Genomic DNA, 17,729 nt, shown 5'->3' on the forward strand with positions numbered 1-17,729 from the left:
TGTGTGTGTGTGTGTGTGTGTGTGTGTGTGTGTGTGTGTGTGTGTGTGTGTGTGTGTGTGTGTGTGTGTGTGTCATGGTAAATAGTCAAAACCTTCTGTCAGTTCTAGGGTTTACATATCAGGAAATTATTAAAACATTTTCTAGTCCTTACTGTGTCACCCTGAGATGAACAACAGCATGACATATTACACTTTATCTTTATTTATTTAAAAACTGATATGAAATTGAAGAAAATGCACCATTCAGTAGCTTGAAGAACTGCCTTTATCAGCAATAACTAGAACTACTTGTTTTCTCTATGACTTTATCAGTCTTTTCCATCATTATGAATGATTTTTCACCGACTCTTCTTTACATGCATAACCCAGTTTCAGCCAAACTTTAGCTATCAGACAGAAGGCCCCACATTTGACTCTAGAATAATTTGGTATACAGAAAAGTTCAGGGTCAGCTCAGTGACTGCAAAGTGCCCAAGAAAACAAGCATAAATCATCACCTTTTATAATTGGTATGAGGTGTTTGTGCTGATATGCCTTGTTTGGTTCTCTCTTTGCATGATGACCAAACATTTCTGCTTTGGTCTTGTTTGCATAAAAGACACTGGTGTTTTCAGATGCAACTTTTCACATCTAAGCCATTCTTTTTAGAGAGAAGATGCTTGTGTTTTTCTTATCGCTTTGAAAAAACATTAACTTTTTTCTTTTTGAGTCTGACATGCAGCTTGGGTTTTTTGCACTTTCTGTGAGCACTGTGCTGTCTGACCTTTGGGTAAATTTGCTGGGATGCCCACTCCTGAAAATACTGGTAGCTGTCTTGCAATATTTTCCGCTTGTGAATAATGTCTCTCGCTGAAAAACAATTGAAACTGCCTTATAAACCTCCCACTGCCAAAATATCTGTTTTTTTAGAAGTTGTCGCACTTGCTGATGATCAGTTAATGACGTATATTTGGTTAGCAGCACCTGGCTGCTCTTAATTCCCATGGAACCAGTAAGGATGTACTTTGTTTTGTCACACACCGCTTCTGTAGTCTGGTTTAAGTTGTGTTAAGTGATAAATGACATGCTGTCATATGTCATAGTTCATCTGAGGTTGTATTTACCTCATTTTGAGATGTGCTAAGGGCCTTTTTTTTTATCGTGTCCTGTGAGTAAAACTTTAGAATTGGATTTTAAAATTTGTGTACTTCTCCTTCTTTTTTTTTTTTTTTTTTAAATCATTGCTGTATGTGTGCATGTGCTTTTATTTTCCATTACCTGTTTTCTGTTGAGCAGAAAAATGTCACCCAAGGATTGAGGATAGTGTTGTCTGATGAAGGAGGGAGGTACATGGCCTCGGAGAAGCAGGTCAGTAATAATCTCAACAGTTCTGTCCTGAAGGATGGAGATTGAAAAGACAGAAAAGACAAAAAAGAAAAAAGAAAAGTAAATCACACACACACAAAAATAAGATTACATTTTAGCTTTTACCACACATGAGATTTTACACACTTGAGGCCAACTCACCTATTCAGATCATGGATGTAGTTTAGAGGGGGCGACTGTGCAAATCCCACCCCTGCCTCCCAAATGTATTCACAGCTGTCTATAGACTGCATGCTCTCTACTGAGTCCTGGATAAAGTCACACACACAGACGTACACACACAAAAAAAATCCAGTCAAATAGCTTTATAGCTACATTTCCTGGTCTTAGATTTGCAAAGTAATTTATTCAGTGACTTCGACTCAATTGTAGATAATGGGAAGATTGACATTGTCAAACATTGTTAACTCCTGGTAAGAAATAGCTTATGAAACCTGATTTCTGGTATATGAATTCTAATATTCTGCCATTGCCATCCAGATTGTGGGTAGGTATAATTTGCTGTTGCTGTCACTTTTTATATAAAAGATAATTTCACTTTAGTTGCAATAACAGACTTTTCTGACATCTACCTTAGCACTGAAATGATTACATGAACAGCAATGGGGAGTTCAAAGTTACAGACTGAGCAACATTCTTTTCATACTCATGGAGAATTCTTCCTTTGTCACTGAGAAAGTATCAGCCACCAGAACCTAGCTCGGTGCTTCAGTCAAACTTGAGTGGCAGGTTAGTTTGGAAATCTTTGATCAGGAAGAAGGAAACAGTGCCTGAAGAAATATGTCTAACGTCTGGAACAATGTTAGAGACTAAGGTCAAGGAATAAATGTTTGTGCTGCACTATTCTGTCAGCAGTAACTTCTTTTGCTGGATGGAGGTAGGATGACAAATTAATGACACTGGACTGTACCGTGTCAGAAGGACAGCTGTTACTCACAGGGCCCCTCTTGTGACTATGCACAGTGAAGTCAGGGCAGAAGAGGAGGTCAGCGATAGCCAGGAGCAGCGACTCGGCCAGTGGTCGAGCTCCTTCATCATCATCCAGCTCGTCTGTCTGAAAAAATGTGGAAAAAGTGGAATCCTTCAAAAATATTTACATTTTTTTAAAGAAAAGGAAGAGAATACACCTTTTTATATCTGGAATGAGGGAATTTAGGTTCACTGGAATAAAGCATTCCCACTTGGGAAAGCACAGGGCTTATAACCACTGTTCCCTATAAGCTGAGTGCATGAGCAATCGCGCACTGCTGACACAGTCTCCGCGCACAGAAAATCAGCGAAATAAAATAAATACATGTATTTACTTTAATTCCAATTCAGGCTGGATTTTTTTTCTTTTTGTGTGTGTGATTTTCTGTGTGGGGAGACCGTGTCAGCAGTGTGCGATTGCTCACGCGCTCAGCTTAGAGGGAACATTGCAACTAATTTATTAGGTGAATCCATCTTTATATAAGTAAAATAAGAAAGCTTCCGAGAAGCTTGTTGACACTCTGTCATATTTTTTTAGAAACAAACAAAAGCAGTATTTAGTGTTACAAGTGATTTAAAAACCCGCTGAATGTGATGAGTATATTTATGAATATTTTTATCTAGCTATCTATTTTCTTAACTCCTGATCCAGGCTTGTGAGCACTGTGATAGACTGGTGACCTCTCCAGTGTGTGCCTCGATTTTCTTCCATACAACCATGGATACACAATGTTAATCTGTGACAAACTGATCTTCCTTTTCCCATGCCAACTCACCCCAGCCCGCCCAGCACCAGGCACTGTGGACCAGAAAAATCCTCTCCAGTCCTGGTCCTCAAAGATGTAGGGAAGGATGCGGGTCAGGATGCGACAGCAATTCAGGACTACCTGCTTTTCTTTCTCAGAGGGACAACCAGACTCTGCTCCCTGGACAAGCTTCTCCACGGCCTGAAGAATCCAGAAACATTGTAAGTGGGTGATTATATTTAGTATGGAACATAATATCTAGTATCTACATCTTCTGTACTGATATATGGCACTGATCATTTAATTCAGTTTGATATTGTGTTTTAATTCAATTTAAAAACAGTGAATATGCTTCAGCTACACTGGTGCTAGAACTTGTTTAGTTAATGAAGCATGACCCACACAGCACACCTCACCACACATCAAGGATCTATAGTGTTTTATAACATTTTTTTGAAATAATATAATTATTTTAACACTGAATTCTTTCCAAACCAGAATGTCACCATGAGGAAAACAGCTATCCATCCATAATCATAGATTTTAATCTATGATTATAATAATTTCCAATCAACTTTTAGTTTGAGGACATAAAGATATTATAGCAGTTATCAAGAGTCATGCTCATTTGTTTGTTAGGAAACATGGCACCATGTTAAGCACCAGCAGTCTTACCAACAAACAGACAAGCATACTTAATCTCTGTATCTGCAATTTTTGGACCAAAAACAAAAATTTACTTGGTGATTTATTATCTAAATTTAATCAAATCAAATACACGCTGCAGATAAGCAAGCTAAAAATAAGCAAGAACCCCTTTGAACCTGCTCAGCTTTCAAGGGCTCTCATCCCCACCTCTTCATTTAATTATGCTGTGAGCCCCACTGTGTTTGTTTCTGACAGGCAGCTTCAAAACGGAAGCTGGTGGCTAGAGACGGGAAGCAACGGGAAAAGGAAGGGGAGCTGACTCATTTATTCAGACATCTAAGAGCCTGTGCAGGGCTATGCAGTCAAAATAAGGCAGTTTCCAAACAACAGCATTCCATTATGTAACACAAAATGCGCCGAGAGTTTATTTAATGCTTACTTTATAACAAAGGGTCGCTAAATTTGAGGGGGACTCCTCTCGAACAGCTCTTATCTCTGCAGCTGGCACCAGTGCGAAAACATCCTGGACCGTGGTGGTGGTGTCTGCCCAGAACTGATCCCAGAAGGCATCGTCTGTGGCTTCCACTGGCTGGAGAAAAATATGTGCACATTTCAGTTCCCTTTGAAGCAAAGCTGAGCATTTAACCTCGGCCAGACGTCTTATTTTATTTTATTTTATTTACAACAGCCTTGATCTTGCGCTGCACAGCATTAAAATCGCATCTGAGACCTTTACCTTCATACAAAGATCTACACGCTTATTCTTTCATGTATTTTATACATAATCAGAGCTCATGGCAATGTCAACACAATTGCTTGTTCTAGCAGCAGCGCAAACAGTATCTGTGACACTGACTGCACAGTCCACCTGCCGCATCTGCAAACGTAGTCCAGACCTACGTCATCACCTTTGATTTTGCTGTACGCCATAATGTATAATCATCTGAACTGAACGCGTACAGCATTGAAAAACCAAACAAGCAAAAAACAAACAAACAAACAAAAACAAATTACGGTGACTCACAAAACAGATTCTGTGACAATTTAATCCAGTTTAATAAAAATACGACACAGGCCTGTTTGCCGCGTTACATTCAGGTGATAAATATTTATAATCTGCAAAATAATAAACAGACGTGACCCGAAAAGGCTGCATGCAACACGAGATTAGTTTATTTTTATTTATATATGTTTTCTTTTGCTCCTGCGTCGCAAGCGTTATCCCTTCATCTCGTCGACGATGCTCTTCGGTGCGCCCACTGGCTCTGTCTTTTAACGATTTATTTAGTTGGATAGAATATACATATAAACTGCTCATAACCCACCTGTGTTTTGGTCGTGAGCTGGATCACTGCCTTCCTGAAGTTCAATTTAGAGTCGGTGCTGCCCATTGCGGTTATTTGCCTTTATACACAGAAGGACCGCCGCTACTGACAATCCCTGATAATCTCACCTCCGTCCTTCGCTTGAGTCATTGGCGGAGACAATTTTTCACTCTATTGGCTGACTGGGCAAGCAGGCTGCACTACAGACTGCAACTTCCGGGTTGAAAATGTGCCAGCCACTTACTTCAGAGTGGATATTTTGTTTTAAGCCTTCTATCTGCCATACAACAGAAAATACAATATAATACATGGCAACCTAATCTGCACGTCTACTCTTCAGTATAAAATATACATAAGAAGGTATATGTGGAAATAGACTTCAGCTTACTGCTTTGTTGACTTGTTTCTATTTAATAGTCTCAGCCCTCAAGACAAACATTATGACCATAAATGTGTTTGCAAATGGCGACATCCTATGGGGAAATTAATGTGGTATAAATGGGGTTGACTTGATCAGTACATTTTCAGGGTTAATGTGCTGTTTAAAGTCAGTTCGTGTGTAGAACGTAAGTCTCTGAATGCTTTGTTACTTTCGGTTACCACAGAATCCGGGAACAAGACGCAAGAGATTTGTGCATTTGACTGACATCGAACCAAAAACTTGCTTCTAAAGCGAATGTACAAATTTCACACTATAATTGCTAGAATACTGTTACCTTTAGGCGTTCTTCCTTTCAGTCCCAAGCCACCTCATATTTTTACTTATGAAAAAGGAAAAGCATGCATTACACAAGTTAGCTTTATTTTCTGTTGCTTATTTCTGTTGCCCTTGTTATTAACCTTTACGTCTATATTGGTATATATATGCTTTGTTCTCCCAAAAAAACAAAGCCATGTGAGTTAGGGTTCGTTTTTTCCTATTGGTCTTTAAAGGCACCATAAGTGGTCTTTGCGCAGGCGCGGTGCCATGTAAACACAACAGTCGCGGTTGGTTGTGCGTGTTATCAGTTGCAAGTATCGTTGGCTAGGTTGAGTTTGAACGCTAGTAATTTTATTTCGATTTAAGAGCGCAATAGTTCCGAAAGGGAGTAAAAATTGTACTGCGTGCTGTAGTTAGCTAACATATGATAAGAGGATTCCCGTTAGCTTGCGGTGACGTTAGCATTAGCTTTGAACCTATGATAAAGCGCTTTAGGACAGGCTTGTTAACTACCTAGCTCGTCAACGCCTGATCTTTTTTTGTTGTCAATTAGCGCCACGTCGATTTTTTTGTGTGGTTTATCACTCTAACTGATGTCTTTGGCACTGTGACTGAAATGGAAAACTGTATCGCATTGTTATTGAGCGTAATTAGCTAATCAGGCAAAGTTAGCTAAACTAACAGGCCGTCGACAGACAGGAAACGAGCTCCGTTAACCAGCAAATAACGACAGCCAACCGGCTCCTCCTGTCTGCTCAGAAGAAAATAAAAAGAAGAATCTCACTTAGGTTGCTCAAGTGTTATCATATGTTGACTGAAAGCAGGTGAGCTTACAATATAACTCCATTTGAGTAGATGAACGAGTGATTGAACGAGAGTTGGCTCGACGTTTCCGTGGCCTTTGTTGCAGGACCCACGTAAAATGTTGAATATGCTAACAAAATAAGCATGGTTCCAGCAACCGTAATTGGTCACAGCAACTGTATTACTTTAACAACTGTAGTGCTGTAGGTCTATGGTGTCTTCGAAGTACCGTTGAGAATATACCGAGCTAGCTGGTCTTGAATATAACAATGGCAGCTTGCAGTGACTTTGCATAATAATCGTCATGTATACACTGTAGCACGGATAAGTCATTGCTTTTAAATTCGTCTACTCTACAGTTAACTGAGGAGTTAGGTCTCATATGTTGCTTACACTTGTTTTTAATAAGTTGGTGAGGCCAAAGTAATCTTTACCTATTTTGGCTTTCTACCTGAACAGGAAACGGCAGCACAGTGGTGGTGATGAGGAGAATAGCCACCTGGTGCCCCAAGCCAAAAGGCCGACCAGAGCACATCCCATCTCTCCTGAGCCAGGGCGTGATGCCTGGGACTCTGAGGTACAAGCGTTAACTGAAACTTGCATTAAGCATGTTATTCAGTTCATTTAGAAACTATAGAGGGAAGGTAACATGATACTCACAGAAACCTGAATAGAAATGCAGAATAAGCATTTCTCATTTTTTTGCATGTCATTAAGCAAATTTTGATATTACACAAAGATGACTGGTGTGAATACAAAGTGCAGTTTTTAAATGATGGTTTCATTTATTAAGGTGAAAAAGCTATCCAAACCTACCTGGCCCTATGTGAACAAGTAAACCTAATAACTACTTGTGCCATCCTTTGACCCAAGAACTGCAGTCTAGCTTTTGATAACTGGCTACGGGTCCTTCACATTACTGTGAATGAATTTTTGCCCTTTCTTTTTTACAGAATTGTTTTAATTCAGCTACACTCTCTAGGTTTTTGAGCATTTTTCGAGTTCAGGACAAACCCAAAGCATCCGAATCTGATTTGAGTCTAGAATTTGACTAGGTCAGTCCAAAGCTGTCCATTTTTTTGTTTTCTTGAGCCATTCAAAGGTGGACTTGCTTGTGTGTTTTTAGATAAGTCCTACTGCATTGACTAGTGTGTTTGAGCTTCATGGCACAAACTGATCAACAGACTTTCTCCCTTAAACATTACCTACCATATTTGACTTTTAATGTAATGTTGGCAGCACAGTGGTTGGCACTGTTCCGTCACAGCAAGAATGTCCTGGGTTCAATTCCACTATCAGGCCGGGGTCTTTCTGTGTGGAGTCTGCATGTTCTCCCTGTGTTTGTGTGGGTTCTCTCCGGGTACTCCGGCTTCCTCCCACAGCCCAAAGACATGCAGTTAATAGGGATATGTTAATTGGAACCTCTAAATTGCCCATAGATATGAATGCGGGTGCAACTAGTTGTGTGTGTGTGTGTATTAGCCCTGCGACAGACTGGCAACCTGTCCAGGGTGCACCCTGCCTCTTGCCCTATAACAGCTGGCATAGGCTCCAGCACCCCTGCAACCCTGAAAAAAAGATAAGCAGTAGAGAATAGATGGATATGATGTTGATGTACAAATTAAATTTTATGCTGGTACTAATGAAACTCAAACCTTATTTTCCAAAACTTTCAATTAAAGATATTAAGATTTAAGATAATTTAAAACATGCATTTTTTATTCATTCAGGTTATCTTTGTCTAATGCTAAAATTGGTTTGACCTGAAACATGTCAGTTTTCCAAATCTGCAATAAAAGAAAACAAGTACACTTACTTGCACCCATAATGTCACTGTGCTGATGAAACTGTTGTAAAATCATGACTGCTTGTTCCTTAGTTTGAAATATCCCTCTGTTTTCCTGTATTAGTCTGTGTACATGTGGTATTTTAACTTTGTAGTATTTTATTTTATTTTTAGTCAGGAGCTTTGAATTTTACTAGATGTAGATTTAAAGTAGTATCTGTTTCACTTTGTATGATATTAAATTCCACGTTGATGTGCAGACCCTGGATTCTAACATTCTAATGGTAATGTTAATATCTGCATTTCAGTCATCCAACAGTGAGAGCAGCAGCAGCATCAGCAGTCCTGAACGTGCAGCTGGGAGCTGCGTCAGTCAGTGTGCTCAGGGCCCCTGCAGTCCGCTTAGTGTGGGCAATTCTTTTGAGCCCACGAACCCAGTGTCCTACCTGCATATCAACCGCATCCTGAAGGATGCCCACTTCCAAAGCCTTCAAAACCGAGGTCACCTGAGAGACACATGACGACATAACGTCCCTCTGTCTGTCGCCAGAGGATTGAAGCCCTGAGATGAGTATGAGGATCACATGCTGAGTCACTTCACACAGCTCTTCCCCACCCATCTCCACTGTGGTATGTCACAGCTCTATAGATGTGTGGATGGAGACCAGCATCTGGTCATGTGTCTGAGGATGGTTCATCATTAAAATAAATCATAATGATAATCATTTTAGCAATAATAACTGTGATCAACAACCATTCTTTTGATCCACTTATTTTCCGACCAGTCTGGTTTACGTGCTTCTCTATGAGCCTTATTGTGACTAGATGATGATGATGAATCCATGTATTTTGTCTTAAATGTTGTGTGAAAACAAAGCAAGCTGTCAAGGTGCCACCATACACAATTTTAGGCTGGTCAGTGTGACTGCTTTAGGCTTCTAGTAGGGGAATGGGGGTTGTAAAATGCTGAATCAGATGTCTGTGTAAGTACATAGACCAGTCTCAGGGAGGATTTGCACTTGTCTTGGACTGCTCATTTGCTTTCATAATCAGACAGGGACTACTTTATGGGGGGCTGTAGAAATCATGGGTGTTAACTTGGCAAAGGACAAGATCTTTTCAACCCTTACTTATTTAAATACCTGATTTACTGTTTTGTAAATGCATCTCAATCAAACGTGTTAGAGTTGGGTCACGGAGAAGGTCACATTTTTGAAGGATTGATAACACTCCACTACAGAGAATTTCCAACAGTTTGACTGGTAAAATATTTTCAGTGCCATTGCATTCTTGTGTTCATTTTCATGTAGTTTAATTTACTTCTGATTTTGAAATTTACCATGTGTGGATCACTTGAATCACACTTTTTGTTAGTTCATGTTAATAATAACAAGATACTGAATTAAAAAAAAATAAATAAAAAGATGGACCAGTGCTTTTGCTTTTACTTTTTTTTTTTTTTCTTTTTTTTCTTCTCAATTCAGTACCTTGTTATTTTAGTTTGAAAGCCAAGGCACTGCTAACCAGCTAGCCCCACCTTTTTTCTGCTAGCTGGGAAACTTTCAGCTGCCTTCAGTGAGTCTGTTATCCCAAGAAGGCTCTTTTCTGGCTCGGTACGAAATCAGCTGTAAGCTGAAAGGTCACTTCAGCCAGAATCTGCAGCAGACGCAGAAATTGTACATGTTTCATAATGCAAAGCTCAGCAGACGTGCAGATCAGGACAAGAACCAACATCTTTAACTGTAGTCCAATTCAATGGCGTTTAAGTCTATTTGTGGAACGTGATAAGTACTGGAGAGGCAGGGAAATGACATGAAAACCACGAGAATAGCCTCCTGGCCAACATGGGAGCTAGGGTAAGGTGGTTAATTCCAATTAGACCTAAAATAATATACCTCTGTATTGCAAGTTTTGTGAAAGTTATCTGATAAGATTGGCCGAACACTCAGCCCTTAATGCAGACTGAATCATCTATAATAAGGTGCATGTAATTATAATGTTACTGTTTTAAATAACAACTGGATGAAGCCATTTCCAAATGAATATAATAACGATCAAAAGGGACAGTGGGAATGCTCTTATTTGTCTGTATTATTATTTTTTCTTATAATAATGACAATAGAGGCTGGTTGGTATAAAATTGAGTGGACAAAGCTGACTAACAAAAACACAAGAGTACTTTGATTATTGTGAGTTGAGCTCAGACGAAGTAAAGATAATTTTAGTGTTTTGTGACCATGGAAAAGTGATCCAGTATGTTACCTTTTTATCTCGTGACCACAAAGAGAAATCCAAACAGTAATAACACCCATTAGCTCTACAGCCTTCCAGCTGTCTTATTTTCTCAGTTGTTGGTTTTTTTTTTTTGTTTTGTTTTTTCTTTCCTTTATTGTACAGGGGATGGTGCATTTGGGGGACAGCTAGTTGTTTCTGTCCAGACAGAGTTGCGGTGCACCCTTTTAGGTTTAAAAAATAAAAAAATAGGCTTGGACTGCAATTATTACTGGAGCCACTAAAGAGCAGATAGTTTTTTCTGCCTGTGCACTACCATTCAGATATTGCTGCATGAGTGTCCCTCTGCACCAAACATCCAGGTGGGTTTCTAGCATCCTGTTGGGATTGATTTATTTAAATCATTGTCCCAGGACTAAACTCAGTTGTTGTTTTTCTTTTATTTTAATTTTTAAACTGGCATGGCAGAAATGAAAGCCTTTTGAAGATGTGGTTTATTTTTGTTCAATTTTATATTTTTTCTATATTATATATTTAGTAATGTACATGATATTAATGTGGCAATGATTCTTTTGTGAATATCCTCTCATTTCATAAATAAAATTTATTGATTTTTCAACAGTTGTCTTTCTTTTTTTTTGCTTCTGGTCACCAAATGTTTTATGCTTTCCAAAGTAATGATGTCTTTTGGTTTGTTGTTAATATATCAACTCTTAATTTTCAGTGCGAGAAGGAATGTTTTCTATTGGCTATTCATGCTGTCAGGTTTGCTCATTGTGGAAAGTCTATGCATACAGGTATCCCATCTATCCACTTTTTTTTTTCCTCCAGTAATGAATGGCTCCCCATGCACTGAGACCATCTTTAATGAGACATGACCTGTGTCTAAGGGAAGCACAATGAAAGGTTTCTTTAATTAGCATGCTATGTGTCCTTGTCACAGACACAGTAATAGATTACATACATTAATGCACCACATGTAACCACGGTTACCGTACTGGCTACTGTGGGCGCTCATTACTTGCCTCCTTTGATTCACCCACTCCACCTCTGCTAAATTAGAGATGACAAATGGGTTAGAAATGTTCCCGCATTGTACAGATATACCTCTTTCTGCAGGTGCATGATTTAACTAACATACAGCAACATACAGCCTTTCATCTAAGCATCATCATCTGAAGTATATCAGAATATCCTCTTGTTTTGTTGTGGACAGATATATATACATATAGAGAGAGAGATAAATAGATTTAATTTCTTTTTCCAATATGCATGAGGGAGGAAAGAAGCCTATTAAAGATATTATACAATATTGCTTCCAAAAATGATTCTTTAAGATGATGAAGTAATAAACTGTAAAAGGTACAACAGCTAAAGTTGGCCAAGGGCTCTCTTTATTTTAACCAAGTATGTAATTATGTATTTATTTATGAATTAATCTAACTTTTCTGATCTTATTTAACATTAAGTGTCATTGAAGTTTTGCAAAAGCCCAAAGGCTGCTCCTGCACCAACCTGCCATTAAAACAACCCCAGTAGGGTTGAGTGTGCATCCCAGTCTGTGCTGTGGAAGCGGCAGATGTTCTAAGCACAGATGTTCTCAAACAGAGCAGCAGAGGGCAGCACACTCTGTTAGCTAGACAACGGTGTTCATTGCAGTCTGAAACTCATAAACAGTAAACAACTCCACAGCAGGATCAAGACATGTGAGCTACATAGAAGATATTTATCTTTAATCAGTTGTTACATAGAAACACACACACACACAGAGTCCTTTCCTTTCAGCACACAGATATGAAGGTGGGCGATGATGAATGGCTCCCATCAGTTGAGTGGAGAAGCAGGAGAGAGTTAAATGCGCTGTCCTTGTTCTGCGGTCTATGTATGCGCATACATTGTTATATTTTTACCATGGCCAGCTAAAAATCTGGGTTAGTCTATGGCTCCTTTTTTGTGTGTCCTCTCGGCTGATTCCCATCTCGCTTTAAAGGTGAATGCACGGTGAACACCAGTTACACACAACAGTGCAGGCAAACAGAGAAACCTGTGCATGTTTTACATTCATCAGTGTCTGGTTCACCTTCAGTTTCAAGATTTGCAGATACCAAAGCTCCTGGAATAATCTAACCAACATTGTTCTAAATAATGTTCACAGGGCAGTCCCTCAAGTAATGGACATTCAGGTGTATATATAGTTATACGTATAAGTGTAAGGACTAAAAGAACATGAGAAAAGACAGAAAAAGTCTGTGTTAAGCTGCTCTGGTCACCTTTGACTCTGTTTGCCAGACTCTGGCTGAAATGTATTTGGGCAGCTGTTGCCTGGCATGAAATGGTGATTGGGTTGGCATCAAGTATGGTGTTTTCCTTCTCCAGCCAACACAAACATCTGCTTTGCCTCCCATCACCATTTCGCCCGATATCAAACAACAAAGCTCGCCTGCTCTGCTGCCCACGGCCATCCTAAGGATTAATGACCCACCGAGCACATTAGCAGTGCCCTATTGCCCCTGCCTGGCTGGGGATGGGAACAAGGAAAGCCAGGGCAGGCAAACAAGGAGAGGGAAGGATTAGTGGTCCGGATGATAAAGTACTGTACAGGTCAGGAATCAAGATGAATAAATTTTCAGGTGATTGTGAAATGTTGAGTATTTTCTCTTTATACACTTGGCCTTGATCAATAATTTTACTGCCAGAATAAAAATATTGCAATATCTGAAAAAAACAACACAGAGCAGGGAAAGTCATCTGAGGATAGAGGTCGTTAAAATACGGAATGTATGGCTACTAAAGCACAGCACTCAGGCTAAAACGACTTGCTCTTAAGTAAAAACAAAAACTAAGGATCTTCTTCCTTATCCTTTATGAGCTGACCTGCACTGCTCCTGTGAGTGCTCACTTTCCTAAATGCTGATGTCCGGGTGTGGACGGGAGGGCTGGATTACCTCAGTGACTGTAGCCTAAACATGCAGCTCCAATGCAGCTGAGACACAGTCGTCATTTTCCTGAGCGAAAGAAAGCACAGTGCGGCCTCTATCTATAGAGCTGTTTTAAAGCTTTGACCGGACTGACCAGACAAGGAAGATAACCAGCTCTGCATGCTTGGGCCGCTGTCTCCAGTCCACTTTATGGCCTCCCTATTCAATTTCACACAATACATTCCACGGGCAATGTACAGTTTAAGCTTTTCATCGCACAGCCGAGTCTGGGCCCCAATCGGACGCTATAAACGTTCATCCCAGAGTTCTGTGTGTCACATGCATGCTGCAGCTGTTCCTCCTTTTATGGATGCTTAGGAGAATATTCACCCACGCTGTCTTGTATTTGTAAAATGTGATGTTTACGTGGTTCCGTTTTGCTCTGTTGAACTGTCAAAACTTGCGGGCTTTCAACCCAGAGAGCTCTGCAGAGAATAAGTGCAATAGTTTAGAGAGTGTCATGCTAAGTGGGACTGTTTAGGGTTGGCTGGGTAGAACATGCACTCAGCACACCACCATATAGACTGCTGTTTTCTAAATGGACCCTATTAACTGAATGGAAATGGGCTGCACTCAGGCCTGCGTTGTTAGTTCAGAGAGGACAAGCTACGCGGCTCACACAGCCTGGTGTCGTCTCAACACGGCTGACCTGCCACACTGGCATGTTTCATCACCAGAGGACCGATATGGCGCCGCTCGCAGCCACCAAAGGGCAATTTGTTGCATTTGGACTATAACTGTCAGGAAGAGATATACCCTCACTTAAATAGCCGCCCATAATCTGCCCCTCTCCCTGTATTATCCTAATTGAACCCATGGGCGGCCAACACCATCAATAGCTGAGCTCATCTGCAAATTAATAAAACATGGGCCTTCACCAACTCTATGTCTGTGATAGAGCTTGGAGCTACTTAGACACACTAAAGGAGAGAGTGTTTGTGATTTTTATTTGGAGAAGAAAAGGAAGTACAATAAAATGTTCTCATTTTGTTTTCCAGCGGTGATGAGCACAACTTCTTATGGCTCCCATTGGTCAAACATGCATTTCCTAATGAGATCCTTTATCTTCTTCTCCTTCCAATAATGGAAATGCCTATGAAAACCATTATACAGCACTTACCTAAACATCATCGTGGTAGTTACCCTGTCATATGGTGTTGCTAGATCACTGGTTGCAGGTTCCAGCTGGTTCAACAGGTGATACGATGTTCTGTGTTTTTTCCTCACTGCTGATGTGAGAACACATATGCCTCGGTCAGGACTGAGACATGCTGGCACCATCAACAAGTGCCACATCAGCGCAAGTACGGGGCGGCGGGGCTTTTGACTAGTGTTTATTTTGACTGTCTGGACCGAAGCCCAGCGTGATGTGGGAGACTACGAGAGAGGTGGTCATCATAATAAGACCTGCTTCTTAATAACAACAAATCCTCGAGGACACTAAGAAAACAGCCCGACGTTATTAAAGACATCTATCACATCTCGTGGGCCGTTAATCACTCAGTCACCATCTCTCCCTCCACCTCCTTTCGCCACTGATGATCACTCTTCTACCGAGTGTGCAACCAAGCCCACAGTGACCAAACTTTCCTCTTCTTGCTCTTTTTTCAATCCCATGCAGCTTTCTTCTATGTAGCACAAGGACCTTTGTTTTCACACACACAAAAAACCCACAGCAAAGACTTTCAAAGACTTTGACCTCCCACTGGTCCCCGAAAAGGAAGGCCAGGTCCAAAGTGGCATCACTCTCTGAGGGAAAACAGTGCTCCTCCAATATCAACACAGCGTACCTGGCCTTGAGTGCACCTCAAAGCTTTTGGTCTATTCATGGGTTTATTTTACAGAAGAGTTAGTGTGCACTAAAAAAAAGAAGAAGAAAAAAGAAAAAGCCTCTTGGACATAAAGAAAGGAATGCTGTAAAAGCTGCAAGGCCATGACAACTTGATGAGCCATCAAGACCGACGCTGAGCAACCACAAACATGGATAAAAAAGGCTGACATCACAGGGCTTGCTTATATGGAGTCATGGATATATGGACAAAACAGAAAAACAAACTGACTCCCCAAAGAAAACAGAGCGAGTAATCCTTGGACAGAGCATTGTTTGGGCACACTCATGATTGTTGAAACACCTCAATGTTATTGTGAATGATGGGGCATGATTGTCTGTGCTGGACTGGTTACAAGGTGAGGGGGTGTAAAAACATGAGTAACCATTAAACAACGAAGGGTTCCCACAAAAAAATATACACATATATGAGAATGTTTAAAGCTTTTAATTACATGCATAAGAATGAAGAAAAGTATTTCAGAGTATAAGAATCATGTCATAACCTTTGAGTTAACTGAATCATACTAAAAAAGGATGGGTAGAGTTAGAATATAGTAAAGTCCATTTTTTTCTCAACTCTCTGACTTCACTTGCGCTATTCTTGGCGATTTCTGCAATGTTTGACTTTATTCCAGTGAAATTTAAGGGAAAATATGGTGCCTTTAAAAGAGTCTCTAAACCAGCGGTCCCCAACCCCTGGGCCTCGGTCCGGTACCGGTCCGTGAGTCGTTTGGTACCGGGCCGCGAGAGTTGAGGCTCAGGTGTGAAATGTATAGTTTTCAGGGTTTTTATCGGTTTTCAGCATTATTTTGTTATCGTTTTTATCGTTTACTCGGTTTTCCTTGGTCTTTTCACGTGTGTTATGAATAAATTTTCTTTTTTTCGGGACCTGTACTAGTTTTATTTTGTTGTATTTATCCGCAGGCCGGTCCATGAAAATATTGTCGGGCATAAACCGGTCCGTGGCGCAAAAAAGGTTGGGGACCGCCACTCTAAACCATCTACCGCCTCCTTTGGCTGTGAATCCAATGTGGGAAAAACATACTTGTGACTTTAAAAAAAATCAAAAATCAAATCTAGATTTGAAACAAAAAGCTTACATTACAAACCGGAGGTGAGACGTTCAAAGAAAGTGGATATTCAGAGATGGGAATCTTGGTTGTAAAGGATACTCACTTCAGGCAAATGAAGGTCGGATGTATGGGTGGATGTGGATGCTGGGAGTTATACAACACACTGAAACTCTACACCAAAGGCGAGTTGCTCTCGAGCAGCAACTGAAATGTGGTTAAGTTGTAACTCATTTTATAACTCAAATGCTTTGTTATGTCCATAAAGTGTTTGGACGTAACAAAGCATGTATGGTCAATTCTGGCTGCAGGAACCCAATGTGCAAGTGGTTTTAAAATGTGGAATCCAAAACAAATGGGTTGCAGGATGGTGGCTGTGTCAGTCTTTTATACACAGTCTGTGCTAGCATACAAAGTAATTCAAGAATTTAGTTTGAAACGCACCTTTTCCCCTCGCTGACTTGATTTCAGATTTCTAAATTTTGCTGTGATGTCAGGACTGAAAAGCCAAGCAAAACTGCAGTTCCTCTAATGGCCACTTGACTTTCACTAGTTACTTTAACAGCATGAAGAAGTATAATATATGTTTTTAGCCTACATGAGTAGTTTCCTCCATCATAACAGCTGTTCGGTTGGAGAATGTTTTGATTTGTGGACTAAAGGGGACGGTCCCTTGATTGATAGCTTTTCTAACATACCTGCTCTAGCTAACGGCCTAAAATCCACTGAATTGTCCACTGTGTGTTTATGCTCTACCTGCCTTTTGGAGCATTTTTAATTGAATGATCTGATACATAATATAGCTTGCTGTGTGTTTTTTCATCAAAGAAAACAGTGAGTAATCCTTGGACAAAGTATTTTTTTGGCACTGCACATGATTACTGAAACGCCTAAATGTCACTGTGAATGATGGTGCATAATTGTCTACAACCTGTTCAATCTTCAGTTGTGGTGAGTGAAATTCTAGTGTTTTGTTAGCATGTAAGCATTCATTAACTGATCTGAATGTATTTGCCTTGCACCCATGCAGATTATGAGTACAGCTAGCTAACATTAGCCGATATCTTGGTGCTTCAAAAAAACCCTAAACAATGCTAAAGTTAAGGCTTTAAAAGGGAAGTCTAAAACCAGTGGGTGACATCACAGTGGCTGTGTTCATCTGTACAAAGTCTGTGATTAATCTCCACAGACTCCCATGTTAAAATGCCCAATTTTACAACAAACTTGGCTGTTTACATTTTATTAAAGTTGTGCACTTTTAGAGGGATGGACAGT

At 40.2% G+C, this 17,729-nt stretch overlaps 2 protein-coding genes across 2 annotated transcripts in view; one reads left to right on the forward strand and one right to left on the reverse strand.

Moving 5' to 3' along the window:
- Positions 1 to 5,208, reverse strand: part of hid1a (HID1 domain containing a) — a 10,812-nt gene extending 5,604 nt beyond the window's left edge. The window contains exons 1-6 of the mRNA XM_005744305.1: positions 5,054 to 5,208; positions 4,168 to 4,317; positions 3,111 to 3,281; positions 2,303 to 2,419; positions 1,507 to 1,613; positions 1,258 to 1,374 (exon numbers count right to left, since the gene is read on the reverse strand). Of these exons, the coding sequence (XP_005744362.1) occupies positions 1,258 to 1,374; positions 1,507 to 1,613; positions 2,303 to 2,419; positions 3,111 to 3,281; positions 4,168 to 4,317; positions 5,054 to 5,119 (728 nt within the window). The 5' untranslated portion in view covers positions 5,120 to 5,208. The remainder of the gene's footprint in view (positions 1 to 1,257; positions 1,375 to 1,506; positions 1,614 to 2,302; positions 2,420 to 3,110; positions 3,282 to 4,167; positions 4,318 to 5,053) is intronic.
- A 793-nt stretch (positions 5,209 to 6,001) lies between these two features.
- Positions 6,002 to 9,080, forward strand: LOC102192239 (protein FAM104A). The gene is made up of 3 exons (XM_005744307.2): positions 6,002 to 6,577; positions 7,017 to 7,134; positions 8,652 to 9,080. Exons 1-3 carry the CDS (start codon positions 6,561 to 6,563, stop codon positions 8,862 to 8,864), a joined length of 348 nt encoding a protein of 115 aa, XP_005744364.1. The 5' UTR covers positions 6,002 to 6,560; the 3' UTR covers positions 8,865 to 9,080.
- The last annotated feature ends 8,649 nt before the right edge of the window (positions 9,081 to 17,729 follow it).

Source organism: Pundamilia nyererei, unplaced genomic scaffold (genome assembly GCF_000239375.1).
Source record: "Pundamilia nyererei isolate P.nyererei 1_Seehausen unplaced genomic scaffold, PunNye1.0 scaffold00142, whole genome shotgun sequence".
In the NCBI taxonomy this organism is placed as follows: domain Eukaryota; kingdom Metazoa; phylum Chordata; class Actinopteri; order Cichliformes; family Cichlidae; genus Pundamilia; species Pundamilia nyererei.

What these genes read in the sequence shown, in the direction of transcription:
- LOC102192239 (XM_005744307.2), top strand. An exon ending in GTGATGCCTGGGACTCTGAG is followed by an intron (nt 7,135 to 8,651) that starts GTACAAGCGTTA and finishes TCTGCATTTCAG; the next exon opens with TCATCCAACAGTGAGAGCAG.